Source organism: Phoenix dactylifera, chromosome 2, assembly GCF_051530095.1.
Source record: "Phoenix dactylifera cultivar Ajwa chromosome 2, Ajwa_hap1_PhDact_Kaust_v1.1, whole genome shotgun sequence".
In the NCBI taxonomy this organism is placed as follows: Eukaryota; Viridiplantae; Streptophyta; class Magnoliopsida; order Arecales; family Arecaceae; genus Phoenix; species Phoenix dactylifera.
The window spans coordinates 7,688,003-7,715,348 of NC_143191.1; the positions used below are offsets into that span (position 1 = coordinate 7,688,003).

A 27,346-nucleotide genomic window follows, 5' to 3' on the forward strand; every position below is an offset into this window, starting at 1 on the left:
TTAAGTATGGAATATCTCATAATCTGATAATAAAGGTTTTCACAATCTGTGTGTCATTAACAAAATCAGCATTACATAGGAACAAGGCATTTTATATCCATTATCCGGTATCATACATTATAATTTTTTTCACAAGAAAGATCCAAAACAGGAGACTGAAAAAAAAATGAAAAAACCTATTCGTCTCCTAAGTGCACCAGCATTCCTTCTTTGTAGCTCGCCCTGGCACACAAATCGGAAGATCAGCGCCGATAGATGACAATCCTTAAAAAGGAAATAAGATAAAGGCAGTGACTGGAGCTCTCAAGATGCCATCATCACAACAAGCAAGCCTTGAAGCCTTTCTCTAGCTCCTGAGCATTTAGATTCTTGCCTATAAATACAATTTTGTTGATCCTAGGTTCTTCAGGGCCCCATGATCTATCAGGGGATCCCTGGAAAATGTCATGAACTCCCTGGCCAAATTAAAAAATTTAAAAAACAAAGAAATTAGAAATGAAAATAATGATAAGTCATCCATTTGTAAGAAGATAAGTAGAACTACAAACAATTGCAGAAAATATAGGTTTCTGTAGTAAAGAAAACTTCAGCAGACAGCAAGTATACCTAATTCATGCAAAGTAAATTGCGTGACATGAAAATCATAAAGCATGGAAAGGCTATATTGCTCAAAAAACAACAACCAAATATCAAAAAGGGCAAGTGTTTGCATTTGACATGTACTTGGGAAATCATTGCAGCATATATAGATGGTTATTAGTAAAGAAAACTTCAGCAGACGGCAAGTATGCTTAATTTGTGCAAAGTAATTCATGAGACATGTAAATCATACAGAATGGAGAGATTATATTGCTTCAAAAACAATAATCAAATACTCCAGAGGCCAAACTTCTTGCATTTGACATGCAACAAGACCTTCCATAAGGTTAATAAGATAATTTTTGCCGCTCTGCTCCACATGCTAATAATAAACTGCACATTGCTTAAAAGCCACAGCTTAAGTTGGAGTATTTAGGGAAAATTACTTCAAGGAAAAAAAGGACGACTTTCAATAAGTAACCAGTAATATCTTGGAGAAAGACAAAAATAAGGTGGCACATAAAAAAACAAAAGAATATACCAACATTAAATGGAAACAGACAATCACTATTTGAATCAATGGATTCCTTTGGACAATTGGCTACCCTTGCATTCAGTAATGAAGTTTACAAATAAAATTAACTATATCTTCACCAAGGGACCATAACATGCAGACTGTTATAACCAAAAAGCCCTTGAAATAGTTTGAATGGGAACAACAATGCAGCTTTTAGTTTCTAAAGATCTTGTTCTAATGCCAATCAAGGAGTTTATATGAAGGAAAGGTCCAGACATACAGGCAAAATCCTCTATCTGGATATCTACCAAAGCATAAGGAATCAGGACAATTAATGAGTAAGAGAAGAACAAAGCCAAACAAGGTTTTTAAAACTCAAATATCAGCAATCTTGTTGGATAGCTGGTACCAAAGTGAACCGAGATCTTGGTTTATCTCAGTTGAAAAGTAGGTACAAAAACATATGATGAAGAGGCCTAGTTTGAGCACCAATATCCTAACCAAGGTTCACAATCTTGGTATGGGATGTCTGTACCGGTACCATGCTGGTACTATGTCGATACACGTGGTATGTAGTGTGTTCTGCGGACCACACGCGGCGGGGAGGTACCGAGTATCAGTTTGGTGTTGGTGTGGTATGGTACATCCGACATGGGACATTATGCACGAGTACTGCGAACCTTGGTCCTGACGTGATGTGTCCCTCATGGTATAACATGGATTAACCAATAAGATCAAATGAGGGTGACTGCTAGAAGATTAACCAATAAGATCAAAACAAGGGAGAATGCTAAATTTCAAGTATAGCATTAGCACTTGAAGTGTAAGTCTTACAACAAATACAGCATAGTAGATGCATTCCTTGTTGGAAAATAGATAGGATTGATTTCCTCTAAAAAGATACAGTAAATCTTGTTATCTGTAATAACTATAAAGTAGACAGATATTATGAAAGCATTTCCACTACAAGTGAGAGTAATGTTGCTAGAGTGGATATGTGCTTCCAAAGCATAGAGAAATTGTGAGACTACGAACATAATATAATTATGCAACATTATATGTTGCACTGTTCAACATGTACTAATTGTTGGTTCCACAGGCACCAATATATAGCCATCCACCCTTTATTTTTCCATATACGTATTGCACAAAAGCGACACATAACTGCATATCATCATCTACCAAACAATACACTATGTTAAGCAACAAGACTGTTCAATTTATATTATTAACCATTGAAAAGCCTGTATATTTCTTGCTAAAATGGAAGTCCAGAACAAGGGGAAATGTAACATACAAAGATTCAAAGCAAAGTAACAGAGAATTCTGCTATAATTCAAATCAAATTTGATTATCTTACATTTCAACATCTCAGCAACAAAAAGTAGACATTATGATAGAAAACATGATAATCTGGGGAATATGGTACAAACCTGAAAGACAAACCTCTCGGGCATGCCATCAACAGATAAAAGGCCTTTCATCCGATATATGTCATCACTCCGTTCCATCAACAATGTTCCTAACCACATATTGGCCTGTAATAGATGCAGTGCAGTGACATAAGTGGCCGACCATATAGATTAAAAGTTAAAAGAACAAGCTAAAAGTTCTTACGGAAAGAATGCGCATTTCTTTATCCAAAGTTTAGGAAGAAAAAGTAAGGAACTATATAAAGAGCAACTAGAAGCAGACCTTTTCAAGATCCAGGCTCCCTTCACAAACGATGCTTACAGAAGAAACACCAGGGTCATGGCTATGATCATGAGAATGGGAATCAGCATGATGCTCTGCAGAAAACAACTTGGATCATTTCTCAAGTAATGGAATTGGTATTTGCATAAATACTAATGACATGTTAAAAAAATGGCCTTATCAGTATCAGCATATTGAATCAGCAGTTAGAGGTAACACCTTCATCCTTGCAAAGGAATTCTTTATATGCTTCAAGAGCAGTGCCAAAAGTTTGGCATTACTTGTACCCATTGAAACAGATACCTTCAAAAGACCTAGTATAAACTGGACTTTGTTGGCATTCTTCAGAGGCAAAGCAGAAGAGTCAATGCTGGATTTGGAGTTAGGGCTAGCTCAGAGGAACCCAGTTGTGGCTTCAACCAATATCTGTTGCTGACTTTGAATAACCTGGGAAGGCATTCAGGTTGTAGTTTCATAGTTGAAGGTGGCAAAACTATGGACAGATATAGGTTATCAATGAGGGGCTCCATGAAGCTTAAAGATGTAACAGGAATATTCCTGCCATTCTTTGCTTCCGGTTAATGCTTGGTGATAGGTTGGATATGAAGGTTTCTTTTGTCTATAAGAGAGGGGAATTAGGCAGCATATGGGACTGGTTGTTCGAGAAGGAAACCTTTGGTTAGGGAACTTTCTAGACAGCCTACTTTCATACCACAAGCACATGATAGTTAAGCACTCACCACGGCAATTAAGAGACCAAGAAGATAATAAAAAGGATTCAGCGACAAATGGGTGAGCCACTGACTTGTTAACTGAAATGGTTACAGAACTGAGGAATCGTAAGGTTACTACGATGCATATTCAGAAGTAATGAAGAACAATTCTTGAATGCAAACAAAATAACTGTATTGAAACTAGCGATGATTTAGCACTAAGTATAAAATCCAAATGTTGGGATAAAGGCAGACACAGCCAAAAGTTGAGAACATGCTGTTTCTTGCAGTTTATATAATGTCTGATAAAGAATCACCTCATTAGCATATGTAAGAAGATACTAGCAAGGCCTTGTTAATAGTCAAGCTTGTTCTGATTGTGGTCATGATCATAATTGTGTCATGACACAGTAACAGCCAAAGGGGTAATAATGCTGTGGTCTTTTTCATCTTGACAGACATAACGGTGTGGGTGAACAGTTTCAGTCATTAGTACAGAGGAGAAAAGGAAAGATGAGAAAAGATAAATCTGGCTCTTATTATTCTTGTGCGATGATACATCATCAGATTACAACTATGAATTGCTGAACAATTGCGTGGGGAAAAAGATCCATAGACCAAACAACCCAAAAGTTTTGACACCACAAATAACAAAGTTTCTGATTGCTAAAATGTGTTATTGTGCTAATATGTCATGAGTCAGCGATCAAATATATTTTTGTAAAATAAACACATGGAAAGAAGACTGATTTTGCTTGTAACACTAAGATAAGACTCACCATGTTTATGGTCATGGTCATCATGATGATGATGGTCATGATGGTGATCATGATCATGCTCATGATCATGCTTTGAGTGGTCTTCGCCTGAAGCTTCAGGATTAACAACACTCTCAATCCTGGGAAGGAAAGATTGAAAGTCAAAAGTAAGAACATAAAGAAGGAGAACCATACAATAAAGCATTGTTTAGCAAAACCAAGAAGTGGAATAGAACATAATAAGTTTAAATACAATCTGCAACTATATCATGCAGACTATGAATACCTTTTGATCTTGCGAAAGAATATAGGATGCAATGATTCAATTAAAATGGTGTACCAAATTTCCAAACTAACTGCCCAAAAGGGAAATGACATTTCATTTTCCTCAAATAAAACTTTAATAATTTTGTTTTGGAATTTCATATTTTCAGTCAAAGAAATAAACATCTATACTGAAAAAAGATTAAACAGGTCAAAAATGTTCGATTTTCTGAAGCAGAAGTAATAGCAACATCACAACAAAAATAAAAATACAATATCTCAGGCAGTAAACTAGATATGTAGTTGAGACCAAAATGCAAACAGGCGATCCTGGTCAATTGCAATACAAGCATAAAGAGAAGTGAAAAGTTTGATTATAAATCATGGATTATGGTGATCAAATTAAGTAGCTATACCTTTAGTATAACAAGCAATATCATGAGAACCATTATCATTACAACTAAATAGTAAAGCATTGGGAGGAAGAAACTGGAAAGTAAGAGAACCTCTCCAAATCAAAGCCTCCAATCCCAAGAACATAATCCAAATCAACTTGTCCATACTCTGCTCGCTTTAAATGAGCCATGCGATTCATATTCTGTATTCATCAGAAAAGGAAAGTAATATCATGAATTTGTACAGGTCTCAAAAAAATAATAAGGTAATGCAAGCTTTAATTCTAACCTTTATCCGCTGGATCAGTGAAGAGATCTCAGAATCACCTACAAGATCAGTCTACAAGCAAGGAGAGAAAACCATCAGTCCCTCTCCCAAATGTTTGCATCACTTAGGGAAAACTTCAAATGGACCTTATTGAAAAATCAGAATAGCAAATAAGACTCACTCAATTGTTAAAAACAATTCATTTATTACAAATCTTAAGTAAAATACATAAGAATCAGAATGAGCTGGGCAGCTCATTCATTATGTCCGCTCCCATATGAGATAATAAATGGCATACAACTTACAGACTGACTCCAATTAATACTTTACTTAAAAGACTGACATAAACTTGGGCCCTTAGTTTTTTTCAAAAAAAAAAAAGGAAGTGCTATGATAAGGTCATAGCAGTAGGTCATAAAAATCTTATCATGTAGTTTATCATAATATGCTTATGTACACAGTACAAGGTTCTACTTTACCAGTTCAAGCATGTGCATACTTATTTAGATTAGTAATCGCAAAGGTGAGAGATGGAAATGCCATACAAATATAGAAGTAATTACTCTTTATTTTCCTGAAACTCCCCTCAATTGTTTCCAATCAAAATGGCTTTGTACTCATTTTGGTATTTAATCTTGTACTCATTTTGGTATTTAATCTAGTCTTTATCAAATTTCTCAACCAACCAAGGTGGTCATTTTGCCCTCATTTTGGTGATGATTCAACTAATACTGCATAAGCATTTTATTATTCTTACAAACTATGGTTAATATGTACCATGTCATGCCTCTTTAAGTTTTTTGATCATATAATGTCAATTTGTGAGAGAAAATACAAAACCTTCATTATGCATCTTTTATTTAAGATAAAATATGGAAACAAAAGCACTAAGTTCAACTATGATTTCAAATATAACAATTCTTTAACTCTTCTGTAGGCATAATAAATGTATAAATGTGTCTCAATGTTTGGAACATGTTGACTCTGAACGACCCATTACTGTGGTCAGGTCATGGGGTCAAACCGGCCACCTAAAGTATGCCTTTGTTTAGGACTCACCATGTAGTACTTCTCCTCTCCCAAAGTCTTTGGTTTTAATCCATATTACTCTCTCTCCTCTACCATCAAGGTCTCTCCCTCTCTAGCTCTCTCTTACCCCTCCCTCTCCCCAGATCCGATCATGCCACCTAAACCTAGAAGGATGAGAGCCTCCTTCCATGACAATGTTGCCTTCATTCCTTCTTGATTAGGCCTCGTGGCCTCTGCTCCCAATCTAGCCACACCACTTCTGCTCCCATCCGATCTGGCTGTGCCATCTCCTTCCCTCAGATCCGACTGCACTACTGTAATAACCCTAAAAAAATTTTATATATAAAAAAAAGGATAGAATAGTCCTTTAAAATTGATATAAGGGGTAAAATTGGAAGGAATCAAAAGTTAATGGCATAACAGTAGATGCGTCGAAGTGTTAGAGGTAAAATGGAAAGGAATCAAAAGTTAATGGCATAATTGTAGATCCGTTGAAGTGGCAAGGGCAAAATGGAAAATTTTGGTGTTTTGATGTGACTTAAATGGGGTTTGGTTGGCTGAGACGTTGGATTTGAGACAGAGAGGGAGAGGAGGTCTCAGGCGTGAAGGAAGGAAGGAAAGAAAAGAGAAGAAGAAGAAGAAGAAGAAGTCTCCTTTCCCTCGATGCAAGGACCCAATTCTCCGAAGAGAAAGAGGTAAATACCCATCCCTATCTAGTCCCCTAATAGAATTGAGGCTGTAAAGAGGTTAGATAGGGGTTTTAGAGGTGGTTAAAAGAGAGGAAATCGGAATTCGACAAGGTTCTTCCGAGACTGCAGAAAATCTGTGTCGAAGTCCTGATTTCAGCGAATTATTTCGGGGGTCAAACGGCCTCCGATAGTGATGCATGTTACCTCCTTGGAATCCTCCATGAGTGTAGAATGTTAGGTAAAAATTTCATAAAATTTGGAATTTGAAAAGTGGATCAAACCCGGGATGAAGTGACCGGCTGTCGGTACGGGTTACTGTTTATCCGGGAGGGAAAAATAAGGGATTTCATGCCATAATAGGGTATTAAGCCTAGATTAGGCTAAGAGGGACCTTGTACTCATGCAAGGGAGTCCCTAATACACATAAATGGTGATTTAATTAACAGAAGAAAAAAAATTAGAGAAGAGGGAGTTGGACTTCAATAAAGTTTTTCCGAGACTGCAGAAAAACTGTGTCGAAGTTCCAACTTCGGTGAATTATTTCGGGGGTCAATCGGCCTCCGATGATGATGTATCTTACTAGTTTGGAAACCCCTATGAGTGTAGAACTTTGGGTATAAATTTCATGAAAATTGGAGTTTGGTATGAGGTTCAGATCCGGGATGAAGTAACCAGAGGTCAGCCCGGGTTACTGTTCATCCGAGGTGAAGAAGGCGAAAAAAATGGTGTTGGGTTGACTCAAAGTAAGCCGGAGTCGACTCAGGGCGGAGTGGGGTCGACCCAAGTCTGGTAGGGTCGACTCTCTAAGGAAATTCCAGAGAATGGGAATTTTTTTGGCTCAGTGCTTGGGGTCGACTCAGGGTAAGCTGGGGTCGACCCAAGCGGGGGTCAACCCTCAAAGTTAGGGTCGACCCAAAGTTTAGTAAAATTTTGGATTAGAAGAGATTTGATCCTTTCGCACACCTTGACCCTATAGCATTGGTACAAGGTGTGTGTGGGATACTCTTGCATCATAATACATATAAAGGGAAGATTAATTAATAGGAAAAAGAGAAAAAGGAAAGGATTTAGAAAAGGGGGGAGTTGAATCAATTAAAGTTTCCTATATTTATGATTTGGCACGTAAATTATGGCCCTTGATACAAGACTAAATGTAATATAAATGCATGTCACAGTTGGGCAAGAAATTAGGGAGCAAGAAGAAGAAGCCCCCTACTGCCTACCATAAAATTTGGGAGGCGTATCGAGGTCGTGCCGGATCGGCAGGTGAGTGGGAGTTTGTACTTTGCACCATGAGCACATTCCTTATTCATTTTCATGAATGTTGCCAAGTGTGACTTGATTCCACCTGAGCTTATTGATTAATTGTTGTAATAGATTCCTCTATATTTTGTTCTCCATGCTTGATTATTTTGTACATGCATTTGAGGGAACATTGAGAGGAATTACAAGGGGTAGATGAGTAGTTAAATTGGTTCCAAATTGTGAAATGACTTCTTTTGTAAATTGATTTCACTTCCTATATTTCAAAGATTTGTAGAGCCCTTTTCAGTGGTATATTGAGTTGCATTGCACTTCCTTGACCCTCACTCCTAACCTTGATGTTAGTTTATGATTGGATCGTGGTCGAGTGAGTGGTAGTCTTGATTATACTCCTTTTTAGTAAAGTATTGGGAGGGTGCATTATGGCATTCATGTATGGCTTGGCAGTATCTACAGAACACCTATAGTCGATGGGGTTGGACATCGGCCTGTGTGCACATAGTAGTCTTCTGGGTGGGCGGAGCCCAGTCCCTTCCTAGGGGGGACACAGCCCTAGGCGTAGGATCGGCCAATCCTACGACTTATATTCTGCTTGCCGCCGAGCATAGTAAGACCCCGCGAGATGCAGTATGGCTTTCCGCGGATGTAGAATTCCCGCGAGATGCCATTTAGTATACAAATGTGAGATGTTTCTATGGATTTCTGTTCTAGATACTGGCCAGCATTTACCTTATCAGTACGGTGTCTTATCCTGCATATGCATGTGACAGTAGGAAGTTGTTGAGGTTCGCCTAGGGCGTAAGAACCACCTTCCGACAGCTGTCTAGTGATGACTTCGCATATTGACACCGATTTGCATATTTCAGTGTTATAATCTATATGTCTTATCCTGCATATGCATGTGACAGTAGGAAGTTGTTGAGGTTCGCCTGGGGCGTAAGATCCACCTTCCGACAGCTGTCTAGTGATGACTTCGCATATTGACACCCGATTTGTATGTTCCAGCATTATGATCTGTTGAGCATGTTCATAAGTAGCATATATGTTTACTTGATTATTCCATATGTGCTTCAAATGAGTTGATATTAATTATGGTGATATTAATGATTTACTCCATATTCTTTATGTTGAGCTCATGTTCATCTTGTTATTGATCACCATTCATATGCTCTTGAGATTTCACCTCTAGCCATGATTATATTCTGTCTCATATGCATAGTACTCTCTACTCCACTCACTGAGTATTCATATACTCACTTCCTAGTTTGATATTTTTGATTGCAGGGCAGATATTGTATAGAGAGGAGCAGGATTAGTGGTTGTCTGCTAGCTGTGCCGCTCCATAGTATAGTATAGTGTAGATTAGATGTTTATATTTTGATGTATTATAAACCCGTTAGTGTATATAGTGTGCAAATATAGTCAGTGATCCTGTTGTAGATATGGGTTTGACCATGGATGGATTGAGAAGCAGGTATATATATATATGTGCAGATCAGTTGTGTGCCTATGATGATGTATTGCGATATCTTGTCCAGATTTATATTGTAGCAGGTTATATGTACTGCTCTGACAGGTAGTGTTGTTGTATGTATTGAGATAATCCTGACAGATCACCATAGGAAAGGTGATCATTTTGTGCATGCATCATGCCAAAATTTTCAGAATTTATTGATGATTGATAGGTAGTAGGGTTCTATGTGGTGGCTGGTGGCCTTAAGCCTACCCGCACCCTAGGACCGTCGCGGCGGCCTGCCGGAACGGGGCGGGGGTCGTGACAAAGCTTGGTATCAGAGCAAAGGTTAAGAAGAGTCCTGTCAGAGCAATAGGATGAGTCAGGATTAAGTATAGGATTATACTATGGAGCATAGGGTTTTTCTGTATGTTATTTTATGAGTCATTTACAATTCAGTAAAATATATTTGGGGATGAGACTTAAGAGTTCTTTTTTGGCTCTACTTGAGACAAAATTTTATATCATTCAGTTTACAATCAAGATTTGTATTTTGATAGAAAGTCAATTAATAAATTCGGAGGATATTGATCAGAGTTGTGCAGCGAAAGTATAGTGGATCGAGTCAATTTAAATTGGTCAAAAATATTGACTGTGATGGGAGACTAGATTTTTCAATAATGAAGATTTGTGTTAATAAGAGAAGGTGAATATTGTAGATTCTCAGATTAATTATGACATGACTATGTGATCTCTTTGATGGTTTTTGCTATTTTGCTATGTTAAGAGATAATTTATGTAAACTCATCATAAATTCTTGACTGCTAGGTAGCCGTAAGCAACATGGAGGATGAAAAAGAAATAAGGGCACCTTCCCCGGACCCTGATAGCCAATCAATTTCACAAACTACTCCACACTCCATAGCAACCCAGGCAGATTTGGCAGGAGTGTACCAGTTAATAGCACAACTGCTTGAGCAACAGCAGCAGATGCAGTTGGCTGCCCAACCTGTACAGCCGATGGATTCCTATTACGAGAGGTTCCGTAGGCTGAATCCACCGATGTTTGATGGTGGATTCAATCCCATGACAGCTGAGATCTGGATCCGGGAAATGGAGAAGATGTATGAGTTACTCCAATTTTCCGAGGAGGTAAAAGTCAAATTAGCTACCTCTATGCTAAGGAGTGCTGATTATTGGTGGACAGCTATGAAGACAGCATATGAGGTCGACGGAATGACCTGGGAAGATTTTAAGAGGATATTTTATGCTAAGTACTTTTCGGACTCAGTCAGGCAAATAAAATAGAATGAGTTTTTATCGCTGTCTCAGTCCGAACATATGACTGTCCTGGATTATGCCAATAGGTTCGAGGAGCTGAGTCGATTTTGCCCCCAGTTCATGGAGGACGATATGAGTAGAGCCAACCGGTTCGAACAAGGGCTTAGATATAGGATCAGGTCCCGAACATCTTTACAGATAATTTCCAGTTATAAGGATATTTTGGACAGAGCTTTGAAAGTGGAGGCTGAATTAAAAAGATCCGATAAAGAAAGGGCTGACCTGATGAGATATAGATCCGCTAAAAGTCAGAGTGGCAAGCCATGGGATTTCAGGGGCACCCCAATTCAAAAGAAGCCCAGGGCCCGCACTTACTCTAGCAGATTCCATAGTGGGCCCTATATGAGGAGAGCGAGGGCATGTTATAGTTGTGGGCGGACTGGACACCTGGCACGTGATTGCCCGTACAAGAGGAGGAATGAGCCCAGACCTCCTGTACCTGGTGACCAGAGGCCAAGAAGCAATGCTCGAGTTTTGCACTGACCCACCAAGATGCTAATGCCAATGACCGGGTGGTAACAGGTATATTACCAGTTAGTTTGATTAATCCCTCTATTTTGTTTGATTCTGTCACTATGCATTCCTTTATTTCAGTTAGTTTTTCTAGATAATTACACTGTATACTTGAGAAACTAGAAGAACCATTGGATGTTCCTACACCCCTATAGAAAACAGTAATTGTTGACATTAGTGCAAGAATTGCATAATTCAAATAGGGGTAGGAGAGTTAGTGACAAATCTTATATAACTTGACATGCAAGATTTTGACATCATTTTAGGAATAGCTTGGAGGTCTCAGTACCACACTCATATTGACTGCTACAGTAAAAGAGTGATATTCTAGATACCTGAAGAGCCAGGGTTCTTCTTTCACAACGATGCACCCGTGTAATGTAATTCATCATTACATTAATTTCTGCCCTGAAAGCTAGGAAGGTATTAGGAAAGGAGTATAAGACTTATTTAGCCTGTGTAATGGATACCTGAAAGGAGACCAAATTGGAGGATATTCCAGTAATGAATGAATACCCTGATGTTTTTTTTCAGAAGATCTTCCTAGTTTGCCACCAGAGAGAGAGAGAGATTTTGAATTTGCAATTAATTTGATTCCCAATACCACACCAATCTTCAAAAACCCCCTATAGAATTGCTCCAACAGAAATAAAAGAATTAAAGGAACGGTTGCAAGATCTGCTTGATAAAAGCTTCATTTGACTTTGAGTGTCACCTTGGGGAGCTCTAGTATTATTTGTAAAGAAGAAAGATGGAAGTTTGAGGTTATGTATTGGTTATCGAGGATTGACAAGGTAATAATAAAGAACAAATACCTTCTGTCCCGGATTGATGAATCTTGTAAGGTGTATACGGATCATAAAAGTTTAAAATACCTTTTTACCCAGAAGGAACTCAATATGAGACAGGGAAGATGATAGGAATTGATAAAAATTATGCCTTGTCTATACACTACTCCCCGGAAAAAACTAATGTTGAGGTAGATACATCGAGCTGAAAAGCTTCTGGTAGTATTGCTGCTCTACTCACATCCGAGAAAAAAGGCTAATGTTGTGGTAGATGCACTGATCAGAAAAGGTGTTAGTGATACAGGAAAGGTTGAGGACAGTGTTTAGTAGGCAGAAGAGCTATGCAAATGTCAGAAGGAGAGATGTGCAGTTAGGCACGGGAGATCATGTGTTCCTAAAGATCTCTCCTATGAAACGAGTAATGAGGTTTGGAAAGAGAGGCAAGCTTAGTCCTAGATACATTGGCCCCTTTGAGATATTAGACAAGGTTGGCACTGTATCTTACAGATTAGCACTGCCTCCAAACCTCAGCCATGTGCATCCAGTATTCCACATATCTATGCTCCGGAAATATGAGCCAAATCCATCCCATGTGCTACCAGTGCAGGAAGTTACAGTAGAGGGAGACCTTTCTTATGAAGAGCTTCCTGTAGCTATCATTGATACTCAGATAAGGAAGCTGAGAAATAAGAAAATATGTATGGTGAAGGTCCAATAGCACCGGCACAATGTTGAAGAATGCACTTGGGAGTCGGAGCATAGTATGAAGAGCAAATACCCTCACCTTTTTGAGTAATCAGGTAATTTACTCTTTTAAATTCGAGGACGAATTTTATATAAGGGGGGAGGATGTAATAACCCTAAAAAAAATTTATATATAAAAAAAAATAGAATAGTCCTTTAAAATTGATATAAGGGGTAAAATTGGAAGGAATCAAAAGTTAATGGCATAACAGTAGATGCGTCGAAGTGTTAGAGGTAAAATGGAAAGGAATCAAAAGTTAATGGCATAATTGTAGATCCGTTGAAGTGGCAAGGGCAAAATGGAAAATTTTGGTGTTTTGATGTGACTTAAATAGGGTTTGGTTGGCTGAGACGTTGGATTTGAGACAGAGAGGGAGAGGAGGTCTCAGGCGTGAAGGAAGGAAGGAAGGAAAGAAAAGAGAAGAAGAAGAAGAAGAAGAAGAAAGAAGAAGAAGAAGTCTCCTTTCCCTCGGTGCAAGGACCCAATCCTCCGAAGAGAAAGAGGTAAATACCCATTCCTACCTAGTCCCCTAATAGAATTGAGGTTGTAAAGAGGTTAGATAGGGGTTTTAGAGGTGGTTAAAAGAGAGGAAATCGGAATTCGACAAGGTTCTTCCGAGACTGCGGAAAATCTATGTCGAAGTCCTGATTTCAGCGAATTGTTTCGGGGGTCAAACGGCCTCCGATAGTGATGCATGTTACCTCCTTGGAATCCTCAATGAGTGTAGAATGTTAGGTAAAAATTTCATAAAATTTGGAATTTGAAAAGTGGATCAAACCCGGGATGAAGTGACCGGCTGTCGGTACGGGTTACTGTTCATCCGGGAGGGAAAAATAAGGGATTTCATGCCATAATAGGGTATTAAGCCTAGATTAGGCTAAGGGGGACCTTGTACTCATGCAAGGGAGTCCCTAATACACATAAATGGTGATTTAATTAACAGAAGAAAAAAAATTAGAGAAGAGAGAGTTGGACTTCAACAAAGTTTTTCCGAGACTGCAGAAAAACTGTGTCGAAGTCCCAACTTCGGTGAATTATTTCGGAGGTCAATCGGCCTTCGATGATGATGTATCTTACTAGTTTGGAAACCCCTATGAGTGTAGAACTTTGGGTATAAATTTTATGAAAATTGGAGTTTGGTATGAGGTTCAAATCCGGGATGAAGTAACCAGAGGTCAGCCCGAGTTACTGTTCATCCGAGGTGAAGAAGGTGAAAAAAATGGTGTTGGGTTGACTCAAAGTAAGCCGGAGTCGACTCAGGGCGGAGTGGGGTCGACCCAAGTCTGGTAGGGTCGACTCTCTGAGGAAATTCCAGAGAATGGAAATTTTTTTGGCTCGGTGCTTGGGGTCGACTCAGGGTAAGCTGGGGTCGACCCAAGCGGGGGTCAACCCTCAAAGTTGGGGTCGACCCAAAGTTTAGTAAAATTTTGGATTAGAAGAGATTTGATCCTTTCGCGCACCTTGACCCTATAGCATTGGTACAAGATGTGTGTGGGATACTCTTCCATCATAATACATATAAAGGGAAGATTAATTGATAGGAAAAAGAGAAAAAGGAAAGGATTTAGAAAAGGGGGGAGTTGAATCAATTAAAGTTTTCTATATTTATAATTTGGCACGTAGATTATGGCCCTTGATACAAGACTAAATGTAATGTAAATGCATGTCACAGTTGGGCAAGAAATTAGAAAGCAAGAAGAAGAAACCCCCTACTGCCTACCATAAAGTTTGGGAGGCGTATCGAGGCCGTGCCGGATCGGCAGGTGAGTGGGAGTTTGTACTTTGCACCATGAGCACATTCCTTATTCATTTTCATAAATGTTGCCAAGTGTGACTTGATTCCACCTGAGCTTATTGATTAATTGTTGTGGTAGATTCCTCCATGTTTTGTTCTTCATGCTTGATTATTCTGTACATGCATTTGAGGGAACATTGAGAGGAATTACAAGGGGTAGATGAGTAGTTAAATTGGTTCCAAATTGTGAAATGACTTTTTTTGTAAATTGATTTCATTTTCTCTATTTCAAAGATTTGTAGAGCCCTTTTCAGTGGTATATTGAGTTGCATTGCACTTCCTTGACCCTCACTCCTAACCCTGATGTTAGTTTATGATTGAATCGTGGTCGAGTGAGTGGTAGTCTTGATTATACTCCTTTTTAGTAGAGTATTGGGAGGGTGCATTATGGCATTCATGCATGGCTTGGCGTATCTACAGGATACCTATAGTCGATGGGGTTGGACATCGGCCTGTGTGCACATAGTAGCCTTCTAGGTGGGCGGAGCCCAGTCCCTTCCTAGGGGGGACACGGCCCTAGGCGTAGGATCGGCCAGTCCTACGACTTATATTCTGCTTGCCGCCGAGCATAGTAAGACCCCGCGAGGTGCAGTATGGCTTTCCGCGGATGTAGAATTCCCGCGATGTGCCATTTAGTATATAGATGTGAGATGTTTTTATGCATTTCTGTTCTAGATACTGGCCAGTATTTACCTTATCAGTACGGTGTCTTATCCTGCATATGCATGTAACAGTAGGAAGTTGTTGAGGTTCGCCTGGGGCGTAAGACCCACCTCCCGACAGCTGTCTAGTGATGACTTCGCATATTGACACCGATTTGCATATTTCAGTGTTATAATCTATATGTCTTATCCTGCATATGCATGTGACAGTAGGAAGTTGTTAAGGTTCGCCTGGGGCGTAAGACCCACCTTCCGACAGCTGTCTAGTGATGACTTCGCATATTGACACCCGATTTATATGTTCCAGCATTATGATCTGTTGAGCATGTTCATGAGTAGCATATATGTTTACTTGATTATTCCATATATGCTTCAGATGAGTTGATATTAATTATGGTGATATTGATGATTTACTCCATATTCTTTATGTTGAGCTCATGTTCATCTTGTTATTGATCACCATTCATATGCTCTTGAGATTTCACCTCTAGCCATGATTATATTCTGTCTCATATGCATAGTACTCTCTACTCCACTCACTGAGTATTCATATACTCACTCCCCAGTTTGATATTTTTGATTGCAGGGCAGGTATTGTTAGAGAGGAGCAGGATTAGTGGTTGCCTGCTAGCTATGCCGCTCCATAGTATAGTATAGTGTAGATTAGAGGTTTATATTTTGATGTATTATAAACCCGTTAGTGTATATAGTTTGCAGATATAGTCAGTGATCCTGTTGTGGATATGGGTTTGACCATGGATGGATTGGAAAGCAGGTATATATATATATGTGCAGATCAGTTGTGTGCCTATGATGATGTATTGCGATATCTTGTCCAGGTTTATATTGTAGCAGGTTATATGTGCTGCTCTGACAGGTAGTGTTGTATGTATTGAGATAATCCTGACAGATCACCATAGGAAAGGTGATCATTTTGTGCATGCATCATGCCAAAATTTTCAGAATTTATTGATGATTGATAGGTAGTAGGATTCTATGTGGTGGCTGGTGGCCTTATGCCTACCCGCACCCTAGGACCGTTGCGGCGGCCCGCCGGAACGGAGCGGGGGTCGTGACAACTACTTCCACTCCCCTTATCGATCTACCTGCCTGCCTTCCTAGTGATACGACCATTCCAAATCTGGCCGGCCTCACCTCCACTGAATTTGGCCATGCCTTCTTCATTGGCACTATTGATGTGTATACCATAGATTGTGAGAGAAGAAGAGGGCTTCTAGAGAGATTACTTATTCTTAAATTTCTCTCTTTTTCCCATCATCCAGCTTGACCTAGGCGAGTTGACACCGATTTGAACCAGGTAGGACCAATGGTTCAACCGTCCAAGTCAACAGAATTTTAATATTTTTGGTTTTTCTGTGACCTGATCTATAATAGGTGGCAGGTCGGGAGGGTCAACCCATCTGGGTTTCTAGACAGTGGTATGTCCTTTAGTCACTTTGCTGAATGTGCTAACTCATGCAAGCCATGTACCAGGCATACTTCACTACTGGAGGAACTTTTTCAATGTGTTTATTTTGAAAAAGTTCACAAAATTCTAAGATAAGCATTCATTGATTTGGCATCAACATTTATCTAGAAAATAAGTTGCAACATTCATAAGCATGTGTTCAAATTTTAGTTTATTTTAGATGTGATATACATACTATGTGGACAAGAGTTTTGTTGAATGGTCAACTTTTCTCCAGCCTACTACAACATCCACATCTAACTATTGTAGGTGACATTTTATAGTTGGTAACTTAAGTATGACAAAAGGCAGGCATGCATGTTCAGCATGAACAGTTAAAAGTTAAAGAGGCAAACAAACCCACTAAAGCACCCAAGACTAAGTTCATCTAGTACTAAGTACTTGGCAATCAGTTATACCTTGTTCACTATAATTCTGTCAGCATATGCAATCTGCTCAACAGCCTCATTGACCACACCTTTGGGCTTTACCTCATCCAAATGAAAGCCTGCATGCTTTGCATCAACCAAAGTAACAACGCCATCCAGTTTGACATCATTGAAAATCTTATCCTCTGCATAAAATGTCTGAATAATAGGCGCTGGATTGGCTAACCCTGCAAAAGAATTTAAACAGAACATGTGAGTGCAGATATTTAGAAGCTCTGAAGTACAATAAATAACATGAGGCAACCAAATATTACTACAATTAGTTGAGGAGAAAACACTTGTCCAAACAGATAGTAATTCTCATTAGGAATTATACACAAAATACTCTTGTATTACTAACTTGGAATCAGCTTTATGGATCTCAATCAGGCTGCACAAGTAGAATAATCTTTGAGTGGATGGAGCATGTTGGTTTAGACTGGAATATCTATACTCAGTGTAAGGCATAATTAGATATCAAGATTTTACTTAACCCCAATCAATATGTCAAAAGGGACCAAAAAAGAAAACTAAATCAGCTTAACATTTAGACAGATTTTCATAGGTTATGAATAAAGTAGATCAACATCTCTACTGTTAGGTTTTGGAGGTCTTCCGGTCTATATATTTGTCATTGGCTGTGCAAGAGATAAGCAGCCGTATACCAATGGTTATATTCTTCATACAGGAATTCTATTATGGATATGGTACTAAAGATATGTTTCATTACTGTTCAGCTGAGATGACTAAGAATACAACCTATTTAACTGCAGTCAACAGGCGTCCTGTCTGGATTTTAAAAAAATATAGAAAAGGTGTCTTCTCTTTCCAGCTCTCAAACAGGATGATTGGAGACTTGGAGCCCTCAAGGACTTCAATTTGCAAAGGATCTAATCAAGGATTTCTATATTGACTCGTATCACCAAATGCTAGGTATATAATAGCAACCCAATAAGGTACTGGCACAGTATAGGGGCTCAATAAAGTACCAACACATGGTACAGGTACTCCCTCATTTCCAACAACATGCCATGTACTGGTACAGGGGGTGTACCGTACAGGCCTAACCCTTACCTATAAGCTACCAGTACAGGGCTTGGCATCAAGACTGGAAAACTTTGAATCTAATGGACATTGTGCAAAAGCAAAAGTATAAATGTCAACGATTAGCTGACAGTTATTTTGAAAAGAAATATTCCATACTTCGCTTCTTGTTTCTATTTTGATTTAAATATGATTGCAAACAATCCTACTTCTCTATCAGCTATCATCCAAGACCAGTCCATCCAATTGAAAGGTGAACCCAAATTTACTCCACATACATCTAGAACATCTTCAAACTCTCTTCTTTTCTAAATTTTCAAACCGAAATTGACTTCTAACCCGACCGGGCCTGTCCCTGCCTTACATTGACCATGTTCAAGACTACAAACTATCTAGGACAGCTTATATCCTATTGTTCTGTGTTATTTATAATCTTCATGAGGTGTTCTTCATGTATACATCCGTAGGCAAATAGCATCTCCATGCACTGTATACCATACAAACTTCCTCTCAAGTAGATACAACATGATGGACCAGGTGGGACCCATACATGAGGGGATTTGAATGGTACATGGAATGTGCAGGCACTATTTCCCAACATGTGCATGTAAGTCGAGCACAAATTCACTTGAATCTCTATGCTCTTAGTTTTACCAATGCATCCACCTTGGCATCATCTCTACTGATCTTATAAATGTTTCCAATTGTCTGATGTAATAATGGCATAAAACAACAGCATAATGCTTTAGAGACAGACCTCCACTTGTCCAACTGGCTTAAATACTCTTGACATCAGAAGTAATGCAATCATTGAAAATGTTGAACCTGCAGAGATGCATATTGCATACAACTAGAACTTACCTGCTTCTCAAATTCAAATGTTTCTTTTTAACCAAACCAGGCTAATACTGAGGGAAAGGAGGCAAGAACAGTTGATTCTAACTTAAGGATAATTTTGTTATTTAAAGCCTCACATTTCTTCTGATCTTGCAGGTAACAAGGTTGCCCAAAACCAATCAAAAAGAAGGGAAAAATATAAAGCAAAACAAAAGGAGCACTGGCATTAAGTGTTCACCATGAAAGATGCAAAACATTGCACCATGATGATGAAGTACATGGTCATGGTCAAAGACAGATGTTGCAACTTAAAAATATATATATCTGCTATGGACAATCAAATTAAATTTCAAGTACTTCCAATATTGCATCTTCCTTGTTCTATTCATAAAATTATGGCTCGTTACCAAATTAACATGACACAACCAAATAAATTATGCATGAATGCAATCAGTAAAGAGGGGGGGGGGGGGGGGGGGGGGACAAAAACAAAAGACACAGATGTCAATGATGTGAGATTTAAATTTTGATGCCTTCCAAACAAGTAATGTTTTATTGCAATCTAAATTAAATAACTTCAGAAAGAAAATACATAAATCCTCTACCTGTAGTCTCTATTACAATATGATCAAATTTTCCTTTCTTCTTTTCAACTAATTCACTAATCATTCGGACAAGATCGCCCCTCACAGTGCAGCAAAGACAACCATTATTGAGCATAACTATATCCTCAGCTCCAGTAGTTTTAGCAGCAACCAGGGAACCATCAATATCAACTTCCCCAAACTGTAGAAGCAACAGCCTTAAGTTTAGGGAGAGAAAAAAAATTGAATAATGTAATCATCTGTCAGACCTCAGTCTTTTAGCTGAGATTATTTTATCTGTCAAATGTTTCAGCATGCTATGTACAATTATAAGAAACATGATGCAGGCATATAAGCATAATGTAGTGGCATAAAACAAAATGGTATAACACAAAATATGATTTCATATCAATAATCAGCTGGATTTTTATCAGGCAAATCTTGGAGAACCAAAAAGCCAAGGCAATGATGATCAGCTTTTCGGCGACATCTTTCAAATTTTACACACCTTGTGATTTAAATGCTTGATGTTGACCGGTCAAAAGTTTTGAACATATGAGTGGCAAAAAGGACTAGTAAAATGAAGTTAGAATGCAATTAAAGAGAGAGGGAGGGAGGGAGGGAGGGGGGGGGGGGGGGGGGGGGGAAGAGGCCCTATAAAATATCTTGGTTTAGGAAAGGAGGTTAAGTTCCAGTTATACAAGACGCCCGGTGAAACCATAATTGTGAAGTACTGAAATGAAATATGTTAATATAATGTGGTATAGATGATATATACCATGTATTATCTTGAGAATCACTGCAATATAATATAAAGATTCAACATATGGATAGAAAAGCATACTCTCACTCTCTTAATAGAAATAAATGTGTATGGGCCTGCAGGAAGAACTTACAAACTGAAATAAAACGTTGTAGATTTAAATTGGTTAATTAAGTATGAATCAAAATGAAAACAGATACACTGACAAGAACTAATATGTTGATGCAAGAAAGTGCAAATACAGCTTGCATGTAGTAAGAATATTTTTCTAGAAGAAACTCATGCAATTATTACATATATTGTTCTCAGGGAAGCATAGAAGAAATCAGAAGTGCAAATGCAGTCATATCAATTTACATAGTAAAATGCATAAAAATTATTAATTGAGTGGCAGAAATTCATATATTCATACCTCATTCTCAATAACTGCTATGCGTTTTCCATGGTCGGCAGTCAATATATGGTTTAGCAAAGTTGTCTGTCAATATGAAACATGTCCAAACCAAAAATGTTAAAAATTCAAATTAAATTATATAAGTTGTGTAACAATAGAAAACATCAAATATTGATAATTATTATATGTGGTCGCCACTTGGCATGATGATCTAAAGCTTATTAAAAATTGGTTAGCTACAAAATATTAGAGGTAGCAATATCTACTATATCTATATCTGCATATGTTGATTAATGAATATTCACATTCCACAACAAAATCAACTAATCAAATCAGATCAAGGTATAGTTTAAACGAAAAAGTAACTTTTTTGAAGAAAAAAGAAGTCTATCCTCCCTCTAAATGGTACTTGATGCATGAAGGATGAAAGGATTGATTTATACTAAATATTAAGGGGCAACATATGTGGCGAAAGCAGCAACATGAAGCAAGTAATCAAGTATATGTGTAACTCAAGGCAAAATTACAACAAGTAATGAGATGAACGCTCAGCTTAGACAGTTTTCACTGTACATGTAACAAGAAAGATCTCATAGTTAATTTTATGAACTGATTTTTGATGAGTATAAGAACTACATGGGGTCAAGGAAGATTTTTCAGTTGTGTGAACTGTGAAGTATTAACAACAATAACATGATAGTCAACTTCTATGGACAAATGGATAATATGATTATGCTCTCAGAAAATAGCTAAACAACTGATAGATCTGCTTTAACGCCCAAACTTGAAAGCCAAGCATCAAGTAGATGTATTACATCTTCGATTATTGTGAAACTAAAAAGGAAACCAAACCAACAAAAGGTGTTTAAAGTGGAAGGAAACATAAAAGTAAAACATCCATATCTTATTAGGAGCATCATGAATGTCTGATAGAAGTGGAAACATGTCAGACTCCAACAGTTGTCAAATTGAAAAGATGCAATTCAAAACGCCTTTTTTTGTTGCCATTCCATCCATATCTTGTGATGGCACTTGTGTAAATTGAAATTTTCATGTTCTTACTTATTGAGCTGATAACAGAAAAGGGCAAGTTATTCCATATGTTCTTCAAGGTCAACATGGATAGGTTAAGGTGCAAAGTCCATTTGAGGTAGAGGGCATGGTGAGCCATTGGATTTATAAACTTCTTTCCCAATCTTCAGATGTTAATTCCATGTCCGTCTAAATGAAATATCCTAAACAAAAATCCTAATAAATTCTAAGCTCATACAAATTTTTAAGTGAATGGATCTAACTGGACTGGAACTGTCTATGTCTTGTTGAAATGTTAGATTTACTGCAACTTACATGAAGTCCTTTCAGCCACTACGGAATATTAAGCTTTATAGCCTGCACAAAATTTCCTTATGACTGGATTCAAAAGTTCGGTGACATAACTTACGGAAGAAATAGCTTTGTTGGCTTAGACTTTTGTGAAGCAGTAATAGAATACAAAGTAACTGGGTTAAAGAAAAAGGGGAAAGAAATTGAAAATATACTCTTATACATGATAAGTGCTCTATCAACATACGATTTCTTCAGAATTAGTGAAATATCCATGGTTAGAAGAAGGAAGATTAACTCAAAGATGAACTTTCGGGTAGAGATGACAGAAGCAATATTACTAGGACGCAACCCACATAAAATATGATTAAAACTGCCACCTCGACCCCAAAAAAAAAAAAACCTTCTGTTCACAGATTCTTGCAGAAATAATTAAACGAAACTCAAGATATTGCGGAAATTTGCAATAGTCTAAAGAATGGAGGAGAACAAAACACAAACCAGTGGATTATTTCTTTCTACTAGGGTTTAATGGGCAAATGGAGACAGATCAAACTCGTGACCAAGAAGGGAAATGCATGACAAAGTTAACAAAATGCATTGACCGAGCACCGCCTCCCAACTTGAACATGGCGTCAAATTTATAAGAACACCTCTTTTGCGATTAAAAGTACAAATAAGACGCAATTTTGTTGCATTAAGAAGGATAAGTACAACGATTCCAAGACCAGTAAGTATTGGGGTAAGGCCTCTCTTTGATCAAATAATCAAACTTTTAGAAACAACTCAATTAAAAGTGATTAGACACCAGTTCTAGATGCCACTCTTTTATGTCACAAATCAAAAAAAAGGCATACAACATTTAAATGATAATAGAACAAGAGAGTTGGGAAAGTGACAACAACTCCTCTTCTATAATCACAAACAGAACAAAATTTCTCTGCATTGGAATAGAATAGAAATCATGACTTAAGATTCCAAAAGCACCGGGGGGGGACAAGGAACCAGGAAAGCCAAGTCCCTCTTTGGTCAAAAAAAAACTTTTACCGACAACAGCAGCAAAAAGCGATCGGAAATCAATCCAAGATGCACTCTTTTTTATCACAAAATAGACATGGGAGAGAATTGGATATTTATCACAGAAACAAGAATTTGATTAGGGTTTTTACCTTCCCAGAACCGAGGAACCCAGTGATGATGGTGGCTGGAATGCGTTCGTCCGGTGGAATCTTCGTCAGAACGTCGGAGCCCTCCTCCGTCGCGGCGGCGGACGCAACGAACCGGCGGGCGCACGAACCCGACCTCCGCGAAACCCTGAGCCGTCCGAACCCGATTCCGCCGGTTCGCTTGGCCACGATGGTATAGGAGCGAGCGGAAACGGCAGCGGGCTTCCTACGGCAGGGGAGGGGGAGGAGCGGGGCTTGGCGGCGATGGGCCGGGGCCGCGGCCACCTGCCGCCTCGCGAGACCGAAGAAGGCGGTCGCCAAAGCCGTGGAGATCGCCGTCATGGCTGAGAGCGAGTTTGCGGTCGAGAGAAGTGAGAGAGTGACAGAGAGAGAAAGACGGAGGCCTTATCCCAACTCTCGTTTGAGTTGGCTCTTGTCGAGTCCGTTTGGATAGGCTGGTCTACATCGCTGGGGAGATAATTTCATTTGTTCTTCTAGTAGGTTCCATGCTTCTTCCTTCTTTTTTTTTCTTTTCTCTTTTTTTTTCTTTGTTAAAGAAAAGGGGTAGGGGGGAGGAAGGGACAAGCCCACCCCCGCGTAGCAGCCCCCACTAGACCCCCACCCCGCCAGGAGAATGTTCGATGCAGGCAAAAATGGCCGTGTGTTGGGCACCCCGACCGGTTTTACTCATGCCTTCCCCATCCATAGGCCGGCTCAGCTACCCCTTTGAGCTCTGGCTCGAGTCCCAAGTGTGAGTACGTCACACCTGGCACCACCCCGGCTACTAACGGTTCAAGAGCAGTCCTATACCTCATGTTCAAGCAGTGGCCGAAGCCACATTTTAATCGTCGCTGCAGCGATTCGAACTTGGGACCATGAGGTTAGAATTCTCGCCCAGTACCACTAGGCTACCACCTTGGTGGCTGTAGGTTCCATGCTTGCTCAAGAAGTGAATGGATGAAGGCAGGACCGAGGCGGTCGCCTAAGGCCCCGGGCCAATGGAAGGCCCTCGGGAGGTGAAGAGAGAGAGAGAAGGAGGGAGGGAGGGTCTGACCGTGACCAAAAGGAAGCAAAGGCCCCATATCGAGTCTTCCCCCTTGATGGAAGGGAGGTGGAGAGTTTCTTGGCCTGCAGAGGGGAAATTTAGGAAGTTGGGGACGGTAGTTTTGTTTTGGATGGAGAGAGAGAGAGAGAGGAGGGATTTGGTTGGCTCGATACACGCCTGAAGCCACTCTTATCTTTCATCCCTTCTCTTGTTTGGTTTTGGTCTTGGTTTTCCTTCCCTCACATTACTCCTGATCCAGCTAGGCCATCAGGAAGAAAGGGGGATTGGAAATGGACTTCTTGGAGGGTGGAGATTCTTTTAATTTTCTCCTCTCGGTTTCTTCTCCCCCCTTGGGTGGTAGAGAGAGAAGGAGGGAGGGGGTTGAATGGCTGCTGTGCTGTGATGTTGCGGTTGCTGCTTGGGTACTCACTTGAAGGGGAGATGGAGGGAGCCACCAAGGTGGTAGCCCAGTTGGAACGGGGCGTTTGCTTCCAACCAAGTGGTTCTAGGTTCGAAACGCACGGGCGTCAATTAAATTCGGGGACTGGATGCCCCACGCCTGGACACGGGGTCTGGAAGCGCTACTGAGTGGTGCCAGGTGTGACGTACTCACACGGAGGGTGGGGTCGGATAACTGAGCCGGCCCACGGATGGGGAGGGTATGAGTAAAATAGGTCAGGGTGCCCAACACACGACTCGGTCTACCCGCATCGAACATTCTCCTGGCGGGGTGGGGGCCCAGTGATCGGGGCTGCTACGCGGGGGTGGGCTTGTCCCTTCCTCCCCCCTTCCCCTTTCTTTCAGCAAAAAAAAAAAAAAAAAGAGAGATGGAGGGATGGGACTTTTATTAATTAGATGGAGTCAATTTCCCATAATGCCCCTACTTTCTCTTATAGAGAAGCTTCTTTCTGGACAAATTCTTTTCTTTACCTTGACCATGAAGTGCCATGGGATGTCCTTTTCCTATTCCGCTCTTGCTTGACATGATAAACAATATTGCCAAGCATTATCTAAGTTATTTAATCAATTTTATGGCCCTTTTTTTAGGATAATTACTTTTCTGCACTTACATTCAAAAATAATATTAAATTAAAAAGATTTCTTGCCTATCTTTGTTAGATTCATGTATCTTTGTTGAAATAGTGTACTTGATAGCTATCCATTTTCATATCATTTTTTTAAATATTTTATATTTATTAAAAAAATTATTATTAAAAAAAAAGGCCTCATTCATTGGATTCGCCTTAGGCTCCCAAATGTATTGGGCCGCCCCTGGATGAAGGGACCTCCACTTGAGCACCTCCACTCGAGCTGCTCTGATGGCAGTCATCCCATGGCTGCGTTTGATTAGAAAGTTTAAGAGGATATGCAGCAGGACTGGTTGGGCCTTTGAAGTCAGTATTGGTGATCAGTCCTGATTATTGCAAGTGCTGATGGGTTAATTTTGGATCTCTCTATGTTAGCCAATAGAATTTCCATGGTAAGAAGTTGATGTTGTCATTTAAGATTAGGGCATAATAACTGAATTATAATATGCCAAATATGATACCAAGTATTTAGAATTATTCTTATAAGCTTTTGCATATTACGAACGTCGCACCCCCAATCCAAAGCATGTACCGACGTGGCAACCTGCTACACACATGTAGGGTCATCCAAGGAGCACGTCCAACCCCGACCTAAAAGCAATCCGTTGCATGTCGAAGAGCTGAGTCCTAGGAGCATGCAAGATGACAAACACAAAACGTAAATAAATCTAAAACACATTAAGAAAATTTACAAATGAATATGTAGAACAATTCAAATCTTTTAAGTTTCAATAAATTCTACAAAACCACATGAGGTTTCAGACAAAACTATGGCAGCAAGGTCATTCCATCTAGATTCAGAATCGTTCCATTCACAACTCATCATCTCCGAAACTTTAAGCTCTAAAGCATAGAAAGAAAGGTGAGCGTAAAAACTTAGTAAGCTACCAACAACCATGACCAAAACAATCAAGCAAGTACAACAAAATAGACTTTAAATAATTTATGGACATATGATACGAAATAATTTCTTTAACAATTGTAGAATTCCTATAATCAAAATTGTACATTTAATTCTAAAGAGTTGTATTTGATTATTTTATCTATAAGCCATTACCAAACCAAAATTTCTTATGCATAGGCTTCCAATAAGCAACTTACAATCACTTTTCAAAATAATTTATTAAATAAGATAAAATAATACCATTGGCAAAGTTAGGATTTTTATAATTGATATTTCATAGGCAAATATTTTCAAATATGAATATACAATCTATTTTCCAAAACTAATGTTCCATGTATAGTTTCAAAACAATTATAAGTCAGATTCCTAAACCAATCTATCACTTACACAAATATTCCTAACAAACAATAAATCATTTTCTAAATCAATATTTCACATGTAATTCTATTAAGCAATATATAAATTATTTTCTAAAGCCAATATTTAACAACTCATAAATCTATGAGACTACGATCATGTTATCCCTATGGCAGGGCCTAGCATACGGCATTTAATCCCTACGATGTAGGTCCGCTACTTTGCATTTAACCCCCATAGATTAGGTCATTATACCATGTTTAAATCCTGCAGAGTAGGTCCACTATAATCAAGTATGGGAACAATCAAAGTACCAATGTATAGTTTCCATTGATGAGTCCACAATGTAGCCTGAGAGTCCAAAGAGAGGATAGAAAATCTAGTTATTTTTACAAAAACATTTCATTCTAATTTCTAATTTACAAAATAGAGTTAAGGAGAGCACCTTTTGAAATCTTCACTTTCTGTGTCATGGAGA

At 39.0% G+C, this 27,346-nt stretch overlaps 1 protein-coding gene across 1 annotated transcript; it reads right to left on the minus strand.

Annotated features, from left to right (window-relative positions):
• Positions 1-23,938, minus strand: LOC103715886 (uncharacterized). Its single transcript, XM_008803670.5, has 10 exons — positions 23,478-23,938; positions 21,004-21,069; positions 19,850-20,030; positions 17,355-17,551; positions 5,211-5,261; positions 5,033-5,124; positions 4,284-4,402; positions 2,792-2,886; positions 2,530-2,634; positions 1-455 (listed from the first exon to the last, which is right to left on the minus strand). The coding sequence occupies exons 1-10, from the start codon at positions 23,814-23,816 to the stop codon at positions 318-320; spliced, it is 1,383 nt and encodes a 460-aa protein (XP_008801892.3). The 5' UTR covers positions 23,817-23,938; the 3' UTR covers positions 1-317.
• Positions 23,939-27,346: the final 3,408 nt, after the last annotated feature.

Excerpts from the sequence above, each read along its gene's own strand:
- LOC103715886 (XM_008803670.5), bottom strand. The coding sequence starts at position 23,816 with ATGACGGCGATCTCCACGGCTTTGGCGACCGCCTTCTTCGGTCTCGCG. Across the intron at positions 5,262-17,354 it reads ACAGAATTATAGTGAACAAG|ACTGATCTTGTAGGTGATTC; the intron begins GTATAACTGATT and ends CCTTGCTTGTAG. Across the intron at positions 2,635-2,791 it reads GGAGCCTGGATCTTGAAAAG|GCCAATATGTGGTTAGGAAC; the intron begins GTCTGCTTCTAG and ends CATCTATTACAG.